This window comes from Schistocerca serialis, chromosome 11 (genome assembly GCF_023864345.2).
Source record: "Schistocerca serialis cubense isolate TAMUIC-IGC-003099 chromosome 11, iqSchSeri2.2, whole genome shotgun sequence".
Taxonomy (NCBI): Eukaryota; Metazoa; Arthropoda; class Insecta; order Orthoptera; family Acrididae; genus Schistocerca; species Schistocerca serialis.
In genome coordinates this window covers 133247093-133264574 of record NC_064648.1, presented here as the reverse complement: position 1 = coordinate 133264574, position 17482 = coordinate 133247093, and the positions used below count along the sequence as shown (strand labels likewise).

Genomic DNA, 17482 nt, shown 5'->3' with positions numbered 1-17482 from the left:
CGTTCAGGAAGACCTTCGGGATTTGATGACGATCGTGTAAATGCATTAATCCTCAATTACCCACATTGGTGTACTCGAGACTGGCAAATGTGATGAACTGTGATCGTACTGCCATTGTGGGATATTAGCATACAGTGGGGAAGATTCTAAAACTGGGTATACGGGTGCCACATGCTCTAAGCTAAAATCACAAAAATCAACAGTCAGTTAGACTAAAAAAACACTATACAGGAATTGTTGGGAAATCATTCTGTACCCACCTTATTCTCCTAATCTTCGACCTCAGGTTTTCACCTTTTCCGCTCTCTGAACAACCTTCAAGAAACTTCCTTTCCTGTTGTAATTGTGCTCCAAACACGGCTCGACAAGTTCTGTGCCTAAAAGTATGTGATTTTTTTTTACAGTCGTGGAATTGAAAAGCTACCCCGGTGTTGGCAGACTGTTGCAAATAGCAAAGGAGAACATATTATTGATGACTGAAATCTGATAGGTGTATCTGTTGTGTTTGTTAAACTTACGGAAAAATGCTACGAACTTATGCACTGACCTACCTAGTTTTCTAAGGTAGTTGTTTCCGTACAATTTAAAGAGGCACGGAAAATTTGGAGTTTCCAGTAACAACTTACTTGAAGCCCTAGTTTATTCTGTCAAACAAATGAAAAAGATACGGTGTCTAGAAACACTGGGAACTTTGCTGCTGTGGCTTTCTCTCTGTGTACCAGTCTGCGAAACGTGGCTGCCTGTGTACTAACAACTGTTAATACGGCTGTCGGTGACATCGAATGTAATCGTATCCGGATAAGACATCCAGCAGCGAGTGTGCGGATATTGTGTTAACTGCTGACATTTCTACTCTGAACTGTTCGATTTGACAACCTGGTCAGTGTCTCATTTTTGTCACTATTCAACACCTTGATCGTTATTTATGTTCTGTAACTCATTATTGTTGTACAGTGTGTGCACGAACTGAACTTGCTGCGAAAGTTAGCACTCGGTTGGGGAGGGGATTGCGACTAACAGTTGAAATTGTCACCTGAAGGTAACAATCGGGCTCTTTGCAATTTTTAAAAAGTTTTTGTGGCCGCATGCAACGTGAAACCCAAAGCCTCAGAATAGAGGGTTGGTGGTGGTAATGGTAACAACTATAAAGACCCAAAAGGGGTGATCTTGTGAAAAAAGGAAGGGAAGGCTGTTGATGACAAGTTATTTTTCTAGAAACTAGAAACCCAGTGAATAATTCAGGCCTGACCACTAATCTTACCAAGCTTCTTTGTTTAGAAACTCTTGAAAGGTGTCTTTACTTTTACAATATTAAAACCAAAGATGAAACCAGCTTCAGTTGTTATAAATGCCTCCTTCGTAAACCTGGACACATCTGCAATTTCACCTTGGAAGTTTTCCTACAGTGATCTAAACTTCTTTCTTAATTGACATCCAGCTGGACACTCTTCACCAAAACCAATGTGGTTGGGGTAATTGTGGCATATCATGTCACGGGCCTAGTACTGTAACACATGGTGCGGTGCACTAGTTCACTGTTTCTCCCTGCAAAGACTGATTCCTCTTCCCACATGTTATGAAGTTGTACTATTTTTCATACTTCCTCTTGTTAAGACAACATTGTGACAATTAGGTCACCAACAATCATTGTGTTACTGCACGGAGAGTGGAAGTCGCATTACTTGATACGAGAGTGACCAACTAGCTGCCTTGTACTGGGTCACTGAGGTGACAGGAACGGTGTTTGTGCACAGCACTGACAGATTGCCTAGAGCCTCATATGATAGAGGTAAGAGCTGCATGGTCACTCACAAGGCACACTGTACTGACCCCTGCAGTATTTGGCATCCTCTCTTGTGCTTTTCTCCAAACATAGGCCTTAATACCAATTGTGTGGTTTAGCAGTTGTCAGGTAAAGACTGGTTTGATGCAGCTCTTCACATTAGTCTATCCTGTGCAATTTGTATTTATTCATAGAGGGGTCATCCCACAATGATATAGGATTTATCAAAATACAATGAAAATAAATGGCTAAAATTTTACATACACACAATATACAAGGCACAACCAGGAAGTAAGTACCAGTTTGGGAAAAATCTCAGAAAAACATTTTTCAAACCAGAATTGATTTTTGCAAGAAACAGCATTTCTTAAACTATTTTTCTATGTTATTGCCACCATTGCTCAGAATGTTTCATAGCAGGAAATGCAACTTTTCTGTGCCCTATTCATAGCCCAGTGAAGACTTTTTCGTCGTCACTGACAAAAGCGCCTTCCTCCAAAATCACGCATGAAATTCAAGAACAAGTTGCAGTCAGAAGATAAGAGATTAAGGGTGTACAATTGGTGGCTCAAATTACTCCTAACTGAATTGTCGGATAAGATTTTAAGTGACACCTGCAGGACTGGATGCGCATTGCCGTGAAGCACAACATGCCTTTACTGAGCCTTTCACACCTTTTTGTATCCCACGCTGAAGTTTTGTCAAAGTTTTACAGTATAGTACAGAATGAGCTTGTGAGGATTGTGGAGTGGAGTGAAAGGTGAATAGTCAACTTTGGTTTATAGGGAGAATTTTGGAAAAGTGTGGCTCATCTGTAAAGGAGACAGCATACAGGGCACTACTAGTGCAACCTATTCTTTAGTGCTGCTAGACTGTTTGGGAGCCGTACCAGCTCAAAGGACGACATCGAAGCAGTTCGGAGGTGGGCTGCTAGATGTGTTACCAGTAGATTCGAACAACACGCAAGTGTTATAAAGAAACTCGGGGAACTCAAACTGGAAATCCGTGGAGGGAAAGCAACATTCTTTCGAGGATCACTATTGAGAAAATTTGAGAACTGGCATTTGAAGCTGTCTGCAGAATGGTTCTACTCCCACTTTGCCTGAGGACAAGGAAGAGAAATAAGGGTGCATAAGCAGACGTTTTTCCCTTGATCTGTGTTCGAGTGGAGCAGGAAAGGAAATGGCTAGTAGTGGTACAGGATGGTCTGGTATAGTTTGCATAGTGTGTAAGTAGATGTAGACAAAGTACCACATTGACGGTTTCACCTTTGTGAAGGACCTTTGTGAAGGAGCTTGGTGAGCAGGAAAGGATGCACAAAAACTGTGTTCAGTAATTGTTGTCTTCACTGGCAGCATCTTTTTGTGAATATAGAAAAGCTGGTTCCCCACTGTGACGGTTGTCTGTACAATGATGGCAACTTGTAGAAAAATAGCTCAGTGGATGCTATTTCTTGTAAAATTAAATCTGCAAACTCCACAGCTTGTTAAAGCTCTCTGGATGCTTGAGAAGAGATGTCGTTAAAAGGATTGTACTTGCAGTGATGTATTTTTATCAACTTATCACAATATTGAGCATAATTTGATAAAAATTTAAGCATGCCTCTGGCTTGTTCATGTATAGTGTGTGTATCATAATAAAACACAAACTTGCACAGGTAAAAATGTGCATCAGTAGAAGCAGTAGTGTTCCAGTAAACGTGTGTTCATAACCTGGCAGTTTGTGAGATAATTGGGAATATATTGTCAAGCGCTTCCACTGTTGCGGCATGGAATATGCCCTAGTTAGTATAAGTGCATTTTAAGTATAAATTTTATCAATGCCTCGTTTAATTGCTTAGGCAAACAGTTTCAAAAAGCTAATATTTTTGCATTATTAAGAAAAAAAAGAGATTGCTGCTCTCTCTAAAGATGGGTAGCAACCTAGTTATTTCCTGATGTTATTACCACCTGGAATTTCCATTGTTTAATATCTCTGCAAAATAGAATGAAGATTTACCATACAGTACTGCCCTACACAATATTCATTCTTTGATCGAGACAAGTGTGATTGTTTTAAATTTAAGAGTTCCACAGGAGGCCATAATTAGTTGGCATATTAATGAGTACTCACTTACTACAAGTAACAAGAGATTTATGTACCTCCAGTTAGTGCACTGTTGCTTCACAGTTCATATGCTTTTGTTATTCATAATGTCTTCTTTTTCCAGCTCCCTGAAGAATTACCCATGGTAGACATTTATACTGAAGAAAATGGAGAACAAACACCAAGCATGGTATGTAATGGAAAACCTGCAACCAGGGGAAGAACACACATTTAATCTTTCGGTACAATGGTGCACAGAGATGGAATCATTAACTTCCCAACAAAGGTCTTAAATTTGCTCAGTGTTCCTGGTACATCTTTCCAAAAAGCTTCCAATAATAATAATAATAATAATAATAATAATAATAATAATAATATAGAGGCAGGAATACTAAACCAGAAAGAGAAGGTCAAGTTGGTATTCATGTCATTAACTCATTTTACTTAACTTCCATTCAGCTTTAAAAACCTCTAATTTCCAGTTAGATTAGCACACAGTATGACAGTCGATACAGCACAAGGGAAAAGATTCTGGTGCTGTGGTATGACGTTAAAAGAATGTGTTTTTCAGATGGACAACTGTATGTCTGCATTGGAAAACCACCAAACTTCTTTTGCTTTGTAATTGTCAAAGTGCAGCGAGTATTTATTGCCTGACTGTGGTGAATAAAACCTTAAACTGAAAAAAACATGCACTTCACACCTACATGTAGACATTGCTAAAATTTTCTTGCAGGCACAGTTTTGATAGAAATTATTGCCTTCAAAGTTAAATACAAGTAATGTAAGCCAAGCATCTCAGATTGTATTATTAGCAAATTAATTAAGCAGTCTTATTATTGTTATCCTCTGCTTACAAGCTTATACTTTCTCCCGTTTCAGTGTACTACACTTCTGGATGCTGATGTCTTCAGACCAGTGAAAATCAAACAAGAGAAGGACGAATATCTCGTTCCTGTTAAATATGAAATGGTAAATGCTTGAAATATTTTGTAGACAACATTTTACAAATTTTTCTTTGTTGCTGGTTCCCTTATAAATGTGTATAATAGGACAAATCTGTTCTGATAGACAATATTTTTGCTGTATACTAATGACAGGTGTATGTTTTTGTGTTCAGTAAATTGCGACTGCGTGACAGATTGAAATAAGCAGTTGTGACTAATCACTGACAGATCCTAAAAATTTATTGTTTATTATGGTATATTTTGTGAATTATAGGTGGTAGCTGCTTTGAACAAAAGTCTCATCAGTATATTTATACAATAATTTCCTCATTTAATTTTATTTTTGCAACTGTACTAATAGTGGGGGGGGGGGGGGGTAAAGTTTAGAGACTGTTACATGAAAAGTTGTTAAAGAAGGCAGTGAAATTTGTTGTTATGGGATTGAGTTAGTTTAAAACACACTGAGCACGAACAGTGATTGTCCTGTCATATGGCTGTTAGATGCAATGGAGCAGCACTGAGGTGTGTAATGGGGGAACTGCAAAAAGCTGTGCGACTTGCTAAGAGTCGGGACTAGATTGCAGTTTTCCAGAACTGCCACTGATAAGTGCATTAATTAATGGCCAAAGCAAAATTTGTAATGGATATTTGTCACAAAGCTCTTATAGGAATCTTGGTTACTATATGAACTGCACGGGTGTCATACAGGCAATATTAAACATCAAAAGATCAGCTTTTCATTGCTTGGAAAATACACGCAACAAAAAAAGTCTTGTGTCACCTAGGTTCCGAGAATTCCAGAACCTGCACAGAAAATTTGAATAGAGATTAACATAAACATCATTTCTGCCCTTTTTTATTGCTCGTGAAAACCACACATTGCATGTTGTACTGCCACACTGAAGTAGTGGTACAGATTGCTGTACACACTGGTACCTCTAATACCCAGTAGCACGTCCTCTTGCATTGATGCTTGCCTCTATTCGTCGTGGCATACTGTCCACAAGTTCATCAAAGCACTGTTGGTCCAGATTTTCCCACTCCTCAACAGCGATTCGGCGTAGATACCTTAGGGTGATTGGTGGGTCACGTCGTCCATAAACAGCCCTTTTCAATCTATCCCAGGCATGGTCGATAGGGTTCATGTCTGGTGAACATGCTGGCTGCTCTAGTCAAGCAATGTTGTTATCCTGAAGGAAGTCATTCACAAGATGCACACGATGGGGGTGCAAATTGTCGTCCATGAAGACGAATATCTCACCAATATGCTGCCGGTAGCGTTGCACTATTGGTCGGAGGATGGCATTCGTGTATCGTACAACCGTTAAGGCGCCTTCCGTGACCACCAGCAGAGTATGTCGGCCCTACATTATGCCACCCTAAAACATCAGGTAACCTCCACCTTGCTGCACTCCCTGGACAATGTGTCTAAGGCGCTCAGCCTGACCAGGTTGCCTCCAAATAAATCTCCGACAATTGTATGGTTGAAGGCATATGTAACACTCATCGGTGAAGAGAATGTGATGCCAATCCTGAGTGTCCATTTGGAATGTTGTTGGGCCCATCTGTACTGCACTGCACAGCGTCGTGGTTGCAAAGATGGACCTCGCCATGGGCGTTGGGAGTGAAGGTGCGCATCATGCGGCCTATCGCACACAGTTTCAGTCATAACATGACATCCTGTGGCTGCACGAAAAGCATTATTCAACATGGTGGTGTTGCTGTCAGGCTTCCTCCGAGCCATAATCCGTTGGTAGCGGTCATCCACTGCAGTAGTAGCCCTCAGGCAGCCTTGAGTGAGGCATGTCGTCGACAATTCCTGTCTCTCTGTATCTGCTCCATGTTTGAACATCATCACTTTGGTTCACTCAGAGATGCCTGGACCCTTCCCGTGTTGAGAGCCCTTCCGGCACAAAGTAACAATGCGGATGCGACCAAACCACAGTATTGACCGCCTAGGCATGGTTGAACTACAGACAACATGATCTGTGTACCTCTTTCCTGGTGGAATAACTGGAACTGATCAGTTCTCAGACCCCCACCGTCTAATAGGCGCTGCTCGTGCAAGGTTGTTTACGTCTTTAGGCAGGTTTAGTGACATCTCTGAACAGTCTAAGGGCCTGTGTCTGTGATACAATATCCACAATCAACGTCTACCTTCAGGAGTTCTGGGGACCGGGGTGATGCAAAACTTTTCTCGATGTGTACACATTGGTGTGCAAAAAGACAAGAGTAACTTTCACAGGATGTGTCACTGTCAAGTACCATACCTTGGTGAGACTTGCATCATACACAGAATGAACTGCTACAGTATAGTACAGTACCGTTCAGAAGATAACCAAAAGAAATATGCAAGGAGACAATGAGAAATGACACCATTCAAGGAAAGTAATTACACTGAAGTCACTGTGATGTATGATGACCCCCTGGGCACTGCAGAAGGTGGAGCATTCTTCTTAATAGGGCGTGAGATCACCATAGACGGCAATGTGTGCTCTGCAACTTGCTCCCACTCTGACCACAAGGTTGGTAAGGAGTTCTCGTGGTAGGGCATTCTATTCTCAACGAGTGCGGTTGACAAATGTTGAATGCTCATTGGTGCATATGGAGTGCTGCAGTCTCTCTCCCCAATGCATGTCACACAGGCTTGACGAGATTTAAGTCAGGGAATAGGCAGTCGGGTCCGTTCACTGAATATTCTCACGTTCAGAGAGGTCCTCTACCTGTGCAGTTCGAAGTATTGACACATTGTCATCCATAAGGATGAAATCGGGGTGAAATGCACTCCTGGAAAGATGCATGTAGGGAAGTACAGTGTTACAATAACACTGACTGGTGAGTGTATTGTGTTCAAAGATTTGAAGCTCAGTACACCTTGCAACATTATACCTACCCACACCTTAACACCTGGACTACCAACGCGATCATTTTGTACAATTGTACTGGGAGCATTACATGTTACCACCTCTCTCCGTATGAGGGTATGTCCAGAATCACTTCTCAGACCGAACCTGCTCTCACCTGAAAAGAGCACGCAACCACAGTCCTTATCGGTTCAGTCCCGGTGCTCTCGGTAGCTACACACAGTGCCGCCAATCTGCGGGTATCGGTGGAACAGGACGTACTAGTCGGCAGGCAAAGAGACGACATCTGTGCAGTCGCCGTGCCACTGTCGAGTGAGAGATGGCACACCTTGCAGCGTGTTAACAACACTATTGCACTCTGTTGGCCATCCTACCTACATTAGACAATTAAATTCTAATCATTTACACAGTATGTAGATGTCTTCTGAGTAGTTCACTTTTTTGTCATATAATGCATGATAATCGGGCATTATATTCGACTGTGATTGTAGTAAAGTAGAACAGTAGAGAAAGATAAATCGTGCAAAAATTTCATCTCCTACCAGTGCTTAATTACTATTTACGTTTAGAAGTGGAACGAGGGTGACAAAATCCGATGCACATTGCTCCAGAACCTCAATACCTTCTCCCTCATTCGCTTCACCTAGTTCTCCCCAGCCCGACAAGGCTCCTACCTCAATGTTGTCCTCCGCCTCCAAATTGGCTGCATCATTACCTCTGTCCGTACCAGCAATACCTCTGTGTCGGCAGCTGGCACCCGTTCTGTACCGAGAAAAACCTTCCTTACAGCCTAGACACCAATGGCCGTTGCATTTGTAGTGACGAGTAGTCCCTTTCTAGATACACTGAGGCCTTCACAGACTGAAATTAACCTCCCACCCTCGTACAGAAACGGATCTCCCCCCTCCTCTCAAAGTCCTCCCAGCCGGTCACAGAGGTGCATTCCCCTCGTGACTCAGTATCGCCCGGGACTGTAGCAACTGACTAATATTCTCTGCCAGGGTTTCGACTACCTCTCGTCGTGCCCTGAAATGAGGATTGTCCTACCCACTGTGTCTCACCCCTCCCACCAAACCTACACAATATCCCTGTCCACCCCCAACACAGCCCCTATTCCAAACACCTAGCCTCATGGCTCATATGTCTGTAATGGACCTAGATGCAGTCACAAGCATCATCTATCCCATCAAAGGCAGGTTTACCTATGAAAGTAGTCATGTGAACTACACAATAAACTGCAACAACTGTGCTGCATTCAATATGGGCAAGAGAATCAATAAGCCCTCTGTTCGCACGAACGACCACTGGCAAACTGTGGTCGAAACAACTGGACTACCCAGTTGCTGAGTGTGCTGCCAAATGCCTCCCTTCAGTGAGTGCTTCACAGCCTGCACTGTCAGGATCCTTCATACCAATACCAGCTTTTCTTACTTGTGCAGGTGGGAACTCTCCCTGCAATATATCGTACGTTCCTACGAGCCTCCTGGTCTTGACCTTCGTTAGTCGCTGCCCTTCACCCACCAGTTCCCCTTTCCAGTTCCATCTACAGCAAAACACAGCCTTCTGTACCACAGTTACTTTACTTCCCTCCTTTTCCACCCTCACCCACCTTCCCTGCCTGCCCCCACCCCCTAGCCCTCCATCTAACTTCCAGAATGCACCTAGCTGCCCTACCCTGTCCCCACCTCGTCCTCGTATGCTCCCACGAGAGCAGCACTACGTGTTCCCCCACCACTACCCTATTATCCCTCCCTGTCCCCGCCCCAGCATCCTCCTTATCCCCGCCCCAGCCTCCTCCTTATCCCCGCCCTAGCCTCCTCCTTATCCCCATCAGTCCGATTGCTTCTCCCATCGTGTGCAGTTGCTTGCAGTCTGGACTCGGCGGCTTGAGACAGTGATTGTGCTATCGCCTGCGCTGTGTGTGTGTGTGTGTGTGTGTGTGTGTGTGTGTGTGTGTGTGTGTACTTCAGGAGGAGGCTGAAAGCTCACTTGTTTAGCTGTCTTTTTGTTGTACCTGTCAGTGACTCAACATCTCCGCTATATGGTTAGTAGCAATGTAGCCTTTTCATAATATTTACGTAGGTGTAGAGTCACAAGTTGTACACTTATTGAAGAAACATGCATCCTACAATTGGTTTTTTGTCAAGAAATTGATGTTCACTCATCAAAAACAGAAGGGAGATTGTTTTAACAAGCCACACACAGTTCTTGGTTATTCAACCCATGCTTGTATCAGAGCATGAGAAGGCAGGCATAGAAAAGTGGAAACTAAAATTAGTTGCCACCTGTCACTATAAGTTCACTTGTCACCAGTACAAACCTTTGTGAATGTTAAAAAATAATAAATGTAAATGCCGTGTGACTAGGGCCTCCCGTCGGGTGGACCGGACGCCCGGTGCAAGTCTTGAGTTGACACGACTTGCGTGTCGATGGGGTGGTGGTGGTGGTGGTGGTGGTGGTGGTGGTGGTGGTGATTTAGGGCAGCACAACACCCAGTCCCTGAGTGAAGAAAAGTCCAACCCAGCCGGAAATTGAACCCGGGCTCTTTAGTATGACATTACATCACACTGACCATTCAGCTGCCAGGGGCAGACTTAAAAAAAAAAAAAAAAAAATGCCAATGCAATACGCCCAAATGTATTGTGATTTATAAAAAAAAAATCTACCAAGTGAAAAGTGGTTTTGCATCTCTGCATATGAATCTCAATGCTGTAGTAGCAAACTTAAAATGATGTACGCCCAACTAGTTGAACAGTTCGAAATTATTTCTATGAAACATTTTGTTGTTCTGTCGTGGAACGTCGTCGCATTTGTATGTGAAAAGTAAACAAATTGAGGTTTTTCTACATAATTATTAATTATATACGTGATTGTTAGTCCATAATCCGGTCGACATCTTCAGTCCAATTAACCTTGCAAAATGGGTGTTGTGCTTATTATCTTGTGACACTGCTGTTTGTTTTCTGTATTCCATTAGAGCCTGATATGTCTGTATTGCAACAACTAAGAAAGCACATCTGCCTAGTGAGCAGGAGACACTGGTTCAGATCCTGACCTCTGTGCAAATTTTTGTTCATTGGTTCATTCTGCGTATTTATAGATTGACTTTTGAGTCTTGTAAAGTTCCCTGCAGCCATACGGTTTCATTTGGATTAAAGCACCTATGGCCGGGTCTGAGGCAGGATCCCCCATTTGGTTTGACGGTGAGGTGTTATTTCGATGCAATTGGACAGCCTCTGCAATAATTTTCAAGTTTAGGGGAATACTCAGTTGACTGAGGCATGAATAGAAATCTGGATTGAGGAGGGAGGCACATTGGGGTAGTCAATGCAGCTGTGCAAAGCTACTGTGTGAGGGTGGCATAGTGGTTAGCGCATATGCCTCGTCAACAGGACAACTGGGTTTGAATCGTGACCTTGGTACAAATTCTCATTCTTTGCTTCAGTCTACATATATAAATTAAAAACAATGCACATATGTTAATTTTGTTTTATTTTCGTAATTAATACGTAACTTTTGTCTTTTTCCACAGGTTGATACTCTGTGCTAATACTGCTGTGAAGTTGCAAGGGAAATAGATCCTACTGGAAAGGAGAATTTTTGGACTGTTTACATCTGAATGGTGACCAACCTGTGGTTTCTGATCAGCAGAAAGAAGAGAGAACATGCCTCAATCATTGACAGCTGTGAAAAATGTGGGCCAGTTCAACTCGCTGAAACTTACCACTGAAAAGTGTTACAAGAAGTGGGAGAAGTATTCTGGTAGGTTTCACAAATTGTACACCTAAATGTTCTCAGATGAGAGAGTCATTTTCCAAAAGTGTTACGTAAACTCGGTAGGTTAATGTAATGAAAGTCTGATGGTGTATTACTTGTACACATGACAAATGAGCAGGTGACAGTTTGAAAGTTTACTAGAAGTTTTGGCACATTACTCGTGCACTCGACAGATAAGCAAGTGACATTTTCAAATTTTACTAGAAGTTTCACGGTGTTAAGCAAACAGTTATTTGTCGCAAACTGTAAATATTAAGGAAATGGGTATCTGGATCAGGAATCTGTTCATCCAGATACTATTGTTTACCAGATGGAGTTACCCACTAGTGTGTTGGTAATCCAAAATTACTGAAGTGTAATAACATATATTGTACTCTCAGCATGAGGAGGAATTTTCCACGAATATTAACACGATACAGTTGTCTTCCAGTGTGATGGAACTGAAGAAATGAATGTTTTGGAAAGTACTTGCCTCAGATTTGTAGCCATAGTAGTAATATACTTTGTGTAAAAGAGATGATTGAGGTTTGAGGTACAGTATGGAGTCACTTTGAGTTGATTAGTGAAGTGGTTAATGTATGGGATTCATGTTCGGAAGCAGTGGCATTTAGTTACCATCTAGTTTTAGGTTTTTGTTGGTTGAATCAATTGGGGCACAATGTCCATTGTTACCAATAAAAGTAAGGCATGTTTGCATTTGTTTATGATTATTAAGTTAATGGTTTCAGTCTATTGACCACTGTCAGACTTTATGATAATCCTTGGAGTTCATCCACAAAATAATTATGTCAAAGACATGATAGCATTACAAAAGTTAGATCTACATGAATATGAATGAAAGAATCTCACCAAGAGACTATCACAGCCCCTGCCTGAGCAGTGAGATATTACGCCCAATTGCTATACGTCGTGCAATTCCAGCACTATTTTGCAGCTGAACACACCAGCCGAATACCGGACATTAAATAGCTTCAAATCTCTCCCACTGTGTCTTATGTAACTGATAGGAAGCCATCTCCTTGAACATTATGCAGTGTACAAATGAAAGGAATTATAAAGTATTATGTAAAAAGTAAAAGCCCCTGCAGACAACATAGGATCCATAATAGCACTGCAGGAAATACAAATGCATTCAGCAGTATGCCAGTTGCTTTAGTGATAGTTGTGGATGTTAAAAATCAACTACGTATGTCGTGATTATCAAGATACACACCCTGACGATGATTCCGTTATCTAATGTGCAGGGAGGAGTGGTTTCCTTTCACATTCTTGAGCAGCTTGTTAATCAAACTTCTGTATATACTGTGTTTATTGTACGGAATAGATTTTAATATTAGTTGTTTCATTTGTATGGATGGAATACTGTGGAATTGCAAGATCTTCAGGCATCTATGTAAAACATAAAATTACAGTATTTTCAGTTGACGATTGTGATTACACCAACTGCATTAATGTCACTGACATGAAATTATGGAGCTACTTAGTTTGAAACAAATGAAGATTCACTAACATGGAAATATTGTCCGTGAATTGTGCTCAGATTTGCTGAACTCCATTGTAGTGAGTGTTTTGTAACCACACGGTAATGCTGATTGTGCCGTGTCTGCCTGACTGGCCTGATTTAACTTGGTTCTGCTTCAGCCATAAATGGTCCAGCATTTTTGTGGTATCATTTTTACTTTACTACTCAAAAGATTGTTCGGTAATCCAACTTTTTGATGTACAAACGAGGATAGTCTTTGTACTTGCTCTCACCATATGGGCTAATGTTGTTCACATGTCTGTTGTGAGGTCTGCAGTGTTGAATTTTGATTTCAGCGTATTGTAACAAAAAAAGAGGAAAATATGAGAACTTTCTCTTGAATGGTGCAAAGGGGATTTTTGATTTTATTATTAGTTAGTGGATTGATTTTTGCTAAAGGCAGAAACTGCCAAATCAGCAGTCTCATCGAAATTGATACATTTGTGCCATTGTCTAACATAACCCTCATCCCCTCTTTGGAAATAGGCAGGAGTTGCTGTCATTTATTTTGTGAACAATTACACATATTGAAACATGGTTTTCAGCTAATATTATAGCATTGGGGCATGTATGTTTTTGATTGGTTAATGTTTTTAGTGCTCGTATCAACTTGAATAATGAAGTATATACTTTTTTAAATAGAACTGTATACTTTCTGTATCTGCATTCAATAGCTCTTGAGAAGATGGTTACTGATATAGCGTTTGTTAATGTTGATGTTGAAACCTGTCATAAAACAAATTCGAGAAATGTCCTAGACTGTGAGAGCATGGTAGCTGGAAATGGTATTTGCAAAGCACGCACTGCCAAACAGGCATCTCTGACCAGGCTGCTTAGTTTTATGCCGTAAGGTAGGCCTGCGTTATGAGAACAAAGCTTTATTTTCCCCTTGAATCAACTTAAGACTTTGATGCAGTTTCACCTACAAATTTTGTATTTGGAAATGACACAGGCTAGAATCTAGCATATCACAAAAGGCTTAGGAAAACTATGTATTTCACATTTGTGTATACTCCCAAATTTCAAATATAGTTGCTGCAAAAAATGAACTACTGTACTAAATATCTATATGTTAGAAGGAAGATTTGACCTATCTTTTCCTTTGCATGGCTGTGTACTTCTTAGAGTAAATTAGGTCATATGGGACACATTCGTTGAACTAAACATTAAGACTTTCTGAGAACAGATTTGTCAATAGAATAAAATTATTTTTGCCATGTATTTTTATTTAAAGTACTGTGCCAGCTTCAAACCAAAGAGGATGCATACAGAAGTAAAGAGGTATATAGTGTAAAGATAAACACAACTATGTAGGATGAAAAGATGTGTGAATGGCTAGAGGAAATGGAAAGAGGAGAAGACTGAAGAGTAAATGGGAGTGAGGTTGGTTAACGTAGGTTCACTCCAGGGGGATGGCGGGATGAAAGGATGTCTTGGAGTGCAAGTTCCCATCTCCGCAGTTCAGAGGGACTGGTGTTGGGTGGGAGAAGCCAAATGGCACGTACGGTGTAGCAGGTTCCTAGGTCCCCAGAATTATGCTGGAGGGAATGCTTTGCTACTGGGTATTGGACATCTCCTAGGCGGACAGTTCGTCTGTCCCCATTCTTGCGCTCAGCCAGTTTAGTTGTCGTCACACCAATCTAAAAGGCTGTGCATTGCAGGCATGTCAGCTGATAAATGACGTGTGTTGTTTCACATGTGGACCTGCCTCGAATTGTGTATGTTTTACCAGCAGTGGGGCTGGAGTAGGTGGTTGTGGGGAGGATGCATGGGGCAGGTTTTGATTACAGGGGTAGGAACTGCTGGGTAGAGAAGGTGGTTTGGGAATATTGTAGGGTTTGACAATGATGTTACGGAGGTTGGGGGGGGGGGGGGGGGGGTTGACGAAAGGCGACTCTGGGTGGTGTGGGGAGAATATTGTCAAGGGATGATCTCATTTCGGGGCTTGACTTGAGAAAGTCATATCCCTGGCAGAGTAATTTGTTGTTGTATTGTTGTATTCGAGGTCAGGATAATATACGGTGACAAGGGGGATTCTTCTGTGTGGTCTGGAGGTAGGAACGTTGTTGTTGAACAGGGATGAATTTATTGCTCAGGAGATCTGTTTGTGGAAAAGGTCTGCAGGATAGTTGCGGGAGAGGAAAGCACTGGTCATTGGTGTAATTGTTGAGTGATTCATCACTGGAGCAGATACATTTGCACACCTAGGTTGTAGGGAAGGGAGTGTTTGATGTGGAGTGGATGGCAGCTATCAAAGTGAAGGTACTATTGTTTGTGGGTTTGATGTGGACAGGGGTGTGGATGAGAGCTTCAACAAGATGGTCAACATCCAGGAAGGTGGCTTGCGTTTTGGAGGACCACCAGGTGAAATTCAGAGTCGAAAAGGAGTTGAGGTTATGGAGGAAATTAAGGAGTGTTTCTTCACCATGAGTCCAGACCACAAAGGTGTCATCTATAAACCTATACCAGGCCAGGGGAAGCAGCTGTTGGGTCTTCAGGAAAGCCTCTTCCATGTGGCCCATGAAGAGGTCGGCATAGGACGGAGCCATGTTGGTTCCTATGGCTGTTCCCCTGATTTGTTTGTAGGTCTGGCCTTCAAAAGTGCAGTAATTATGAGTGAGGATGAAGTTGGTAAGTGTGATAAGGAACGAGGTTTTTGGAAGATCTTTGGGTGGGCGTTGGGAGAGGTAGTGTTAAAGGGCAGAGAGATCGTGGGTATGTGGGATGTTTGTGCAAAGGGATGTAGCATCTATGGTGGCAAGAAAGGTTTCAGGTGGGAGGGGAGGGGGAATGGATTTGAGGTGTTCTAGGAAGTTGTTTGTGTCTTTGATGTAGGATGGGAGTCTACGGGTGATAGGTTGGAGGTGTTGGTCTACCAGAGCTGAGATACGTTCTGTTGGGGCTTTGAAGCCTGCCACAATGGGACAGTGAAATATGCTCACTATTTTTATATACTTGAATTTAGCATATTTTGTGAAAGTACTCACTTTTCGGTGGATGTTTATAAGATGATATTTGACTTTTTTGTGTTGGCTTCAGTCATCTAGTGAAAGTATGATTCCATAATGCTGTTTCGTCGGCTGTGGAAATGTCCCGGTTCAATGCGTTTGCCTCATTTTTGGTGCTTCAAATACCATTTTTCCGAATGTGCTTCCTTCTTGATGTTTATATAAAAAGGTAGTAGAATAACTAATTTTTGCTGGTCACTTGCAAATTATTATAATGGGGACCTGTACATTGTTCCACCTTCACACACAGTGTGTTCACTGCCGACTGACTACGGTCAAAGATGACTCCAGTGTCAGACATTTCACACAACACACAAGCTTCCACTTGTAACCAGTCTCTTTGATATTATTCGTCACATCTATTAATATTAATCAGTATGCTGTCACTCTCGAACATATAAGCAAATTAGCATAAAATAAGGCAAATCACAATTCACAAAAAATATTCTAACAAAAATATAAGAAAACATTTACAACCTCCCTAATTAGATTTGGCGTCGACAAATCCGGTAGAAAATAACACATCTCCCAGATCCATTACAATGGCCAGGATGGTTCTCTTTGTTGATTTTGGGTAATAGGTAGAAGGTAGGGGTACGTGGCTCAGGTGGAGTGAGTAGGTCTGTGGAAGCCGTTGTGAGGCCTTGAGGGACCTTGGATTTTTAGGATTTTCTGCAGCTCAGGGAATCAGATCCTGGGTAACGGCTTTGTAGGTCGAGGTGTCAGAGTTGACGCAGTCCTTCTGCCACATACTCCACTCAGTCAAGTACCACAGTTGTGGAGCCTTTATCTGCCGGGAGGATGGCAATAGAGCGGTCTGTTTTCAGCTCCTTAATGGCATGGGGATTCAGCTGGGGTGATGTTGGGGGTTGTCGGGATATTATGTTCTGATCTCTAATATCAATCCCTTCCAAAACACACTCTTAATTTTTGCAGCTTTTGCTTCGTAGGGCTCAGGTGTGTTGCCACTCACTGGGGTCACAAATCACAGGCGTAAGCTGAAATTATTGCCATCCAGTGGTATGGCTTCAGTTTAATAAATGTATAACTAGTACCATCTAGTGGTACGATTCAGAATTATTACGGAAAGCACAGGTCTACAGAAGAGTGCTACGTTACGTCTACAACACTGTGACAGGTGTTCCAGTCATTGTACCCCAATACACAGAGCTGCTATGACAGCAAAAGGTTTAACTATATATGACGGTAGTATCTGTTCCCGAAAGAACAGTTACAGTGTCGACCATGCAGCTTTGCTAGAAATGAAATGATAATTAAATGGACACCCTAGCTGCAAACAGGCGTTCATGTACTTCATTGGGGACATGTTGAAAATGTGTGCCCCGACCGGGACTCGAACCCGGGATCTCCTGCTTACATGGCAGACGCTCTATCCATCTGAGCCTCCACGGGCACAGAGGATAGTGCGTCTGCAGGGACTTATCCCTTGCACGCTCCCTGTGAAATCCACATTCCCAACATGTCCCCAATGAAGT

General features: G+C 42.1%; 1 protein-coding gene across 5 annotated transcripts in view; it reads left to right on the top strand.

Annotated features, from left to right (window-relative positions):
- The window catches only part of LOC126427382 (uncharacterized), a 420537-nt gene that overhangs the window by 301204 nt on the left and 101851 nt on the right, over positions 1 to 17482 (top strand). For all 5 annotated transcript variants that reach the window (XM_050089736.1, XM_050089734.1, XM_050089737.1 and 2 more), the window contains 3 exons: positions 3993 to 4058; positions 4751 to 4840; positions 11212 to 11441. In XM_050089736.1, coding sequence (XP_049945693.1) covers positions 3993 to 4058; positions 4751 to 4840; positions 11212 to 11229 — 174 coding nt within the window. In that variant the 3' untranslated portion in view covers positions 11230 to 11441. The remainder of the gene's footprint in view (positions 1 to 3992; positions 4059 to 4750; positions 4841 to 11211; positions 11442 to 17482) is intronic.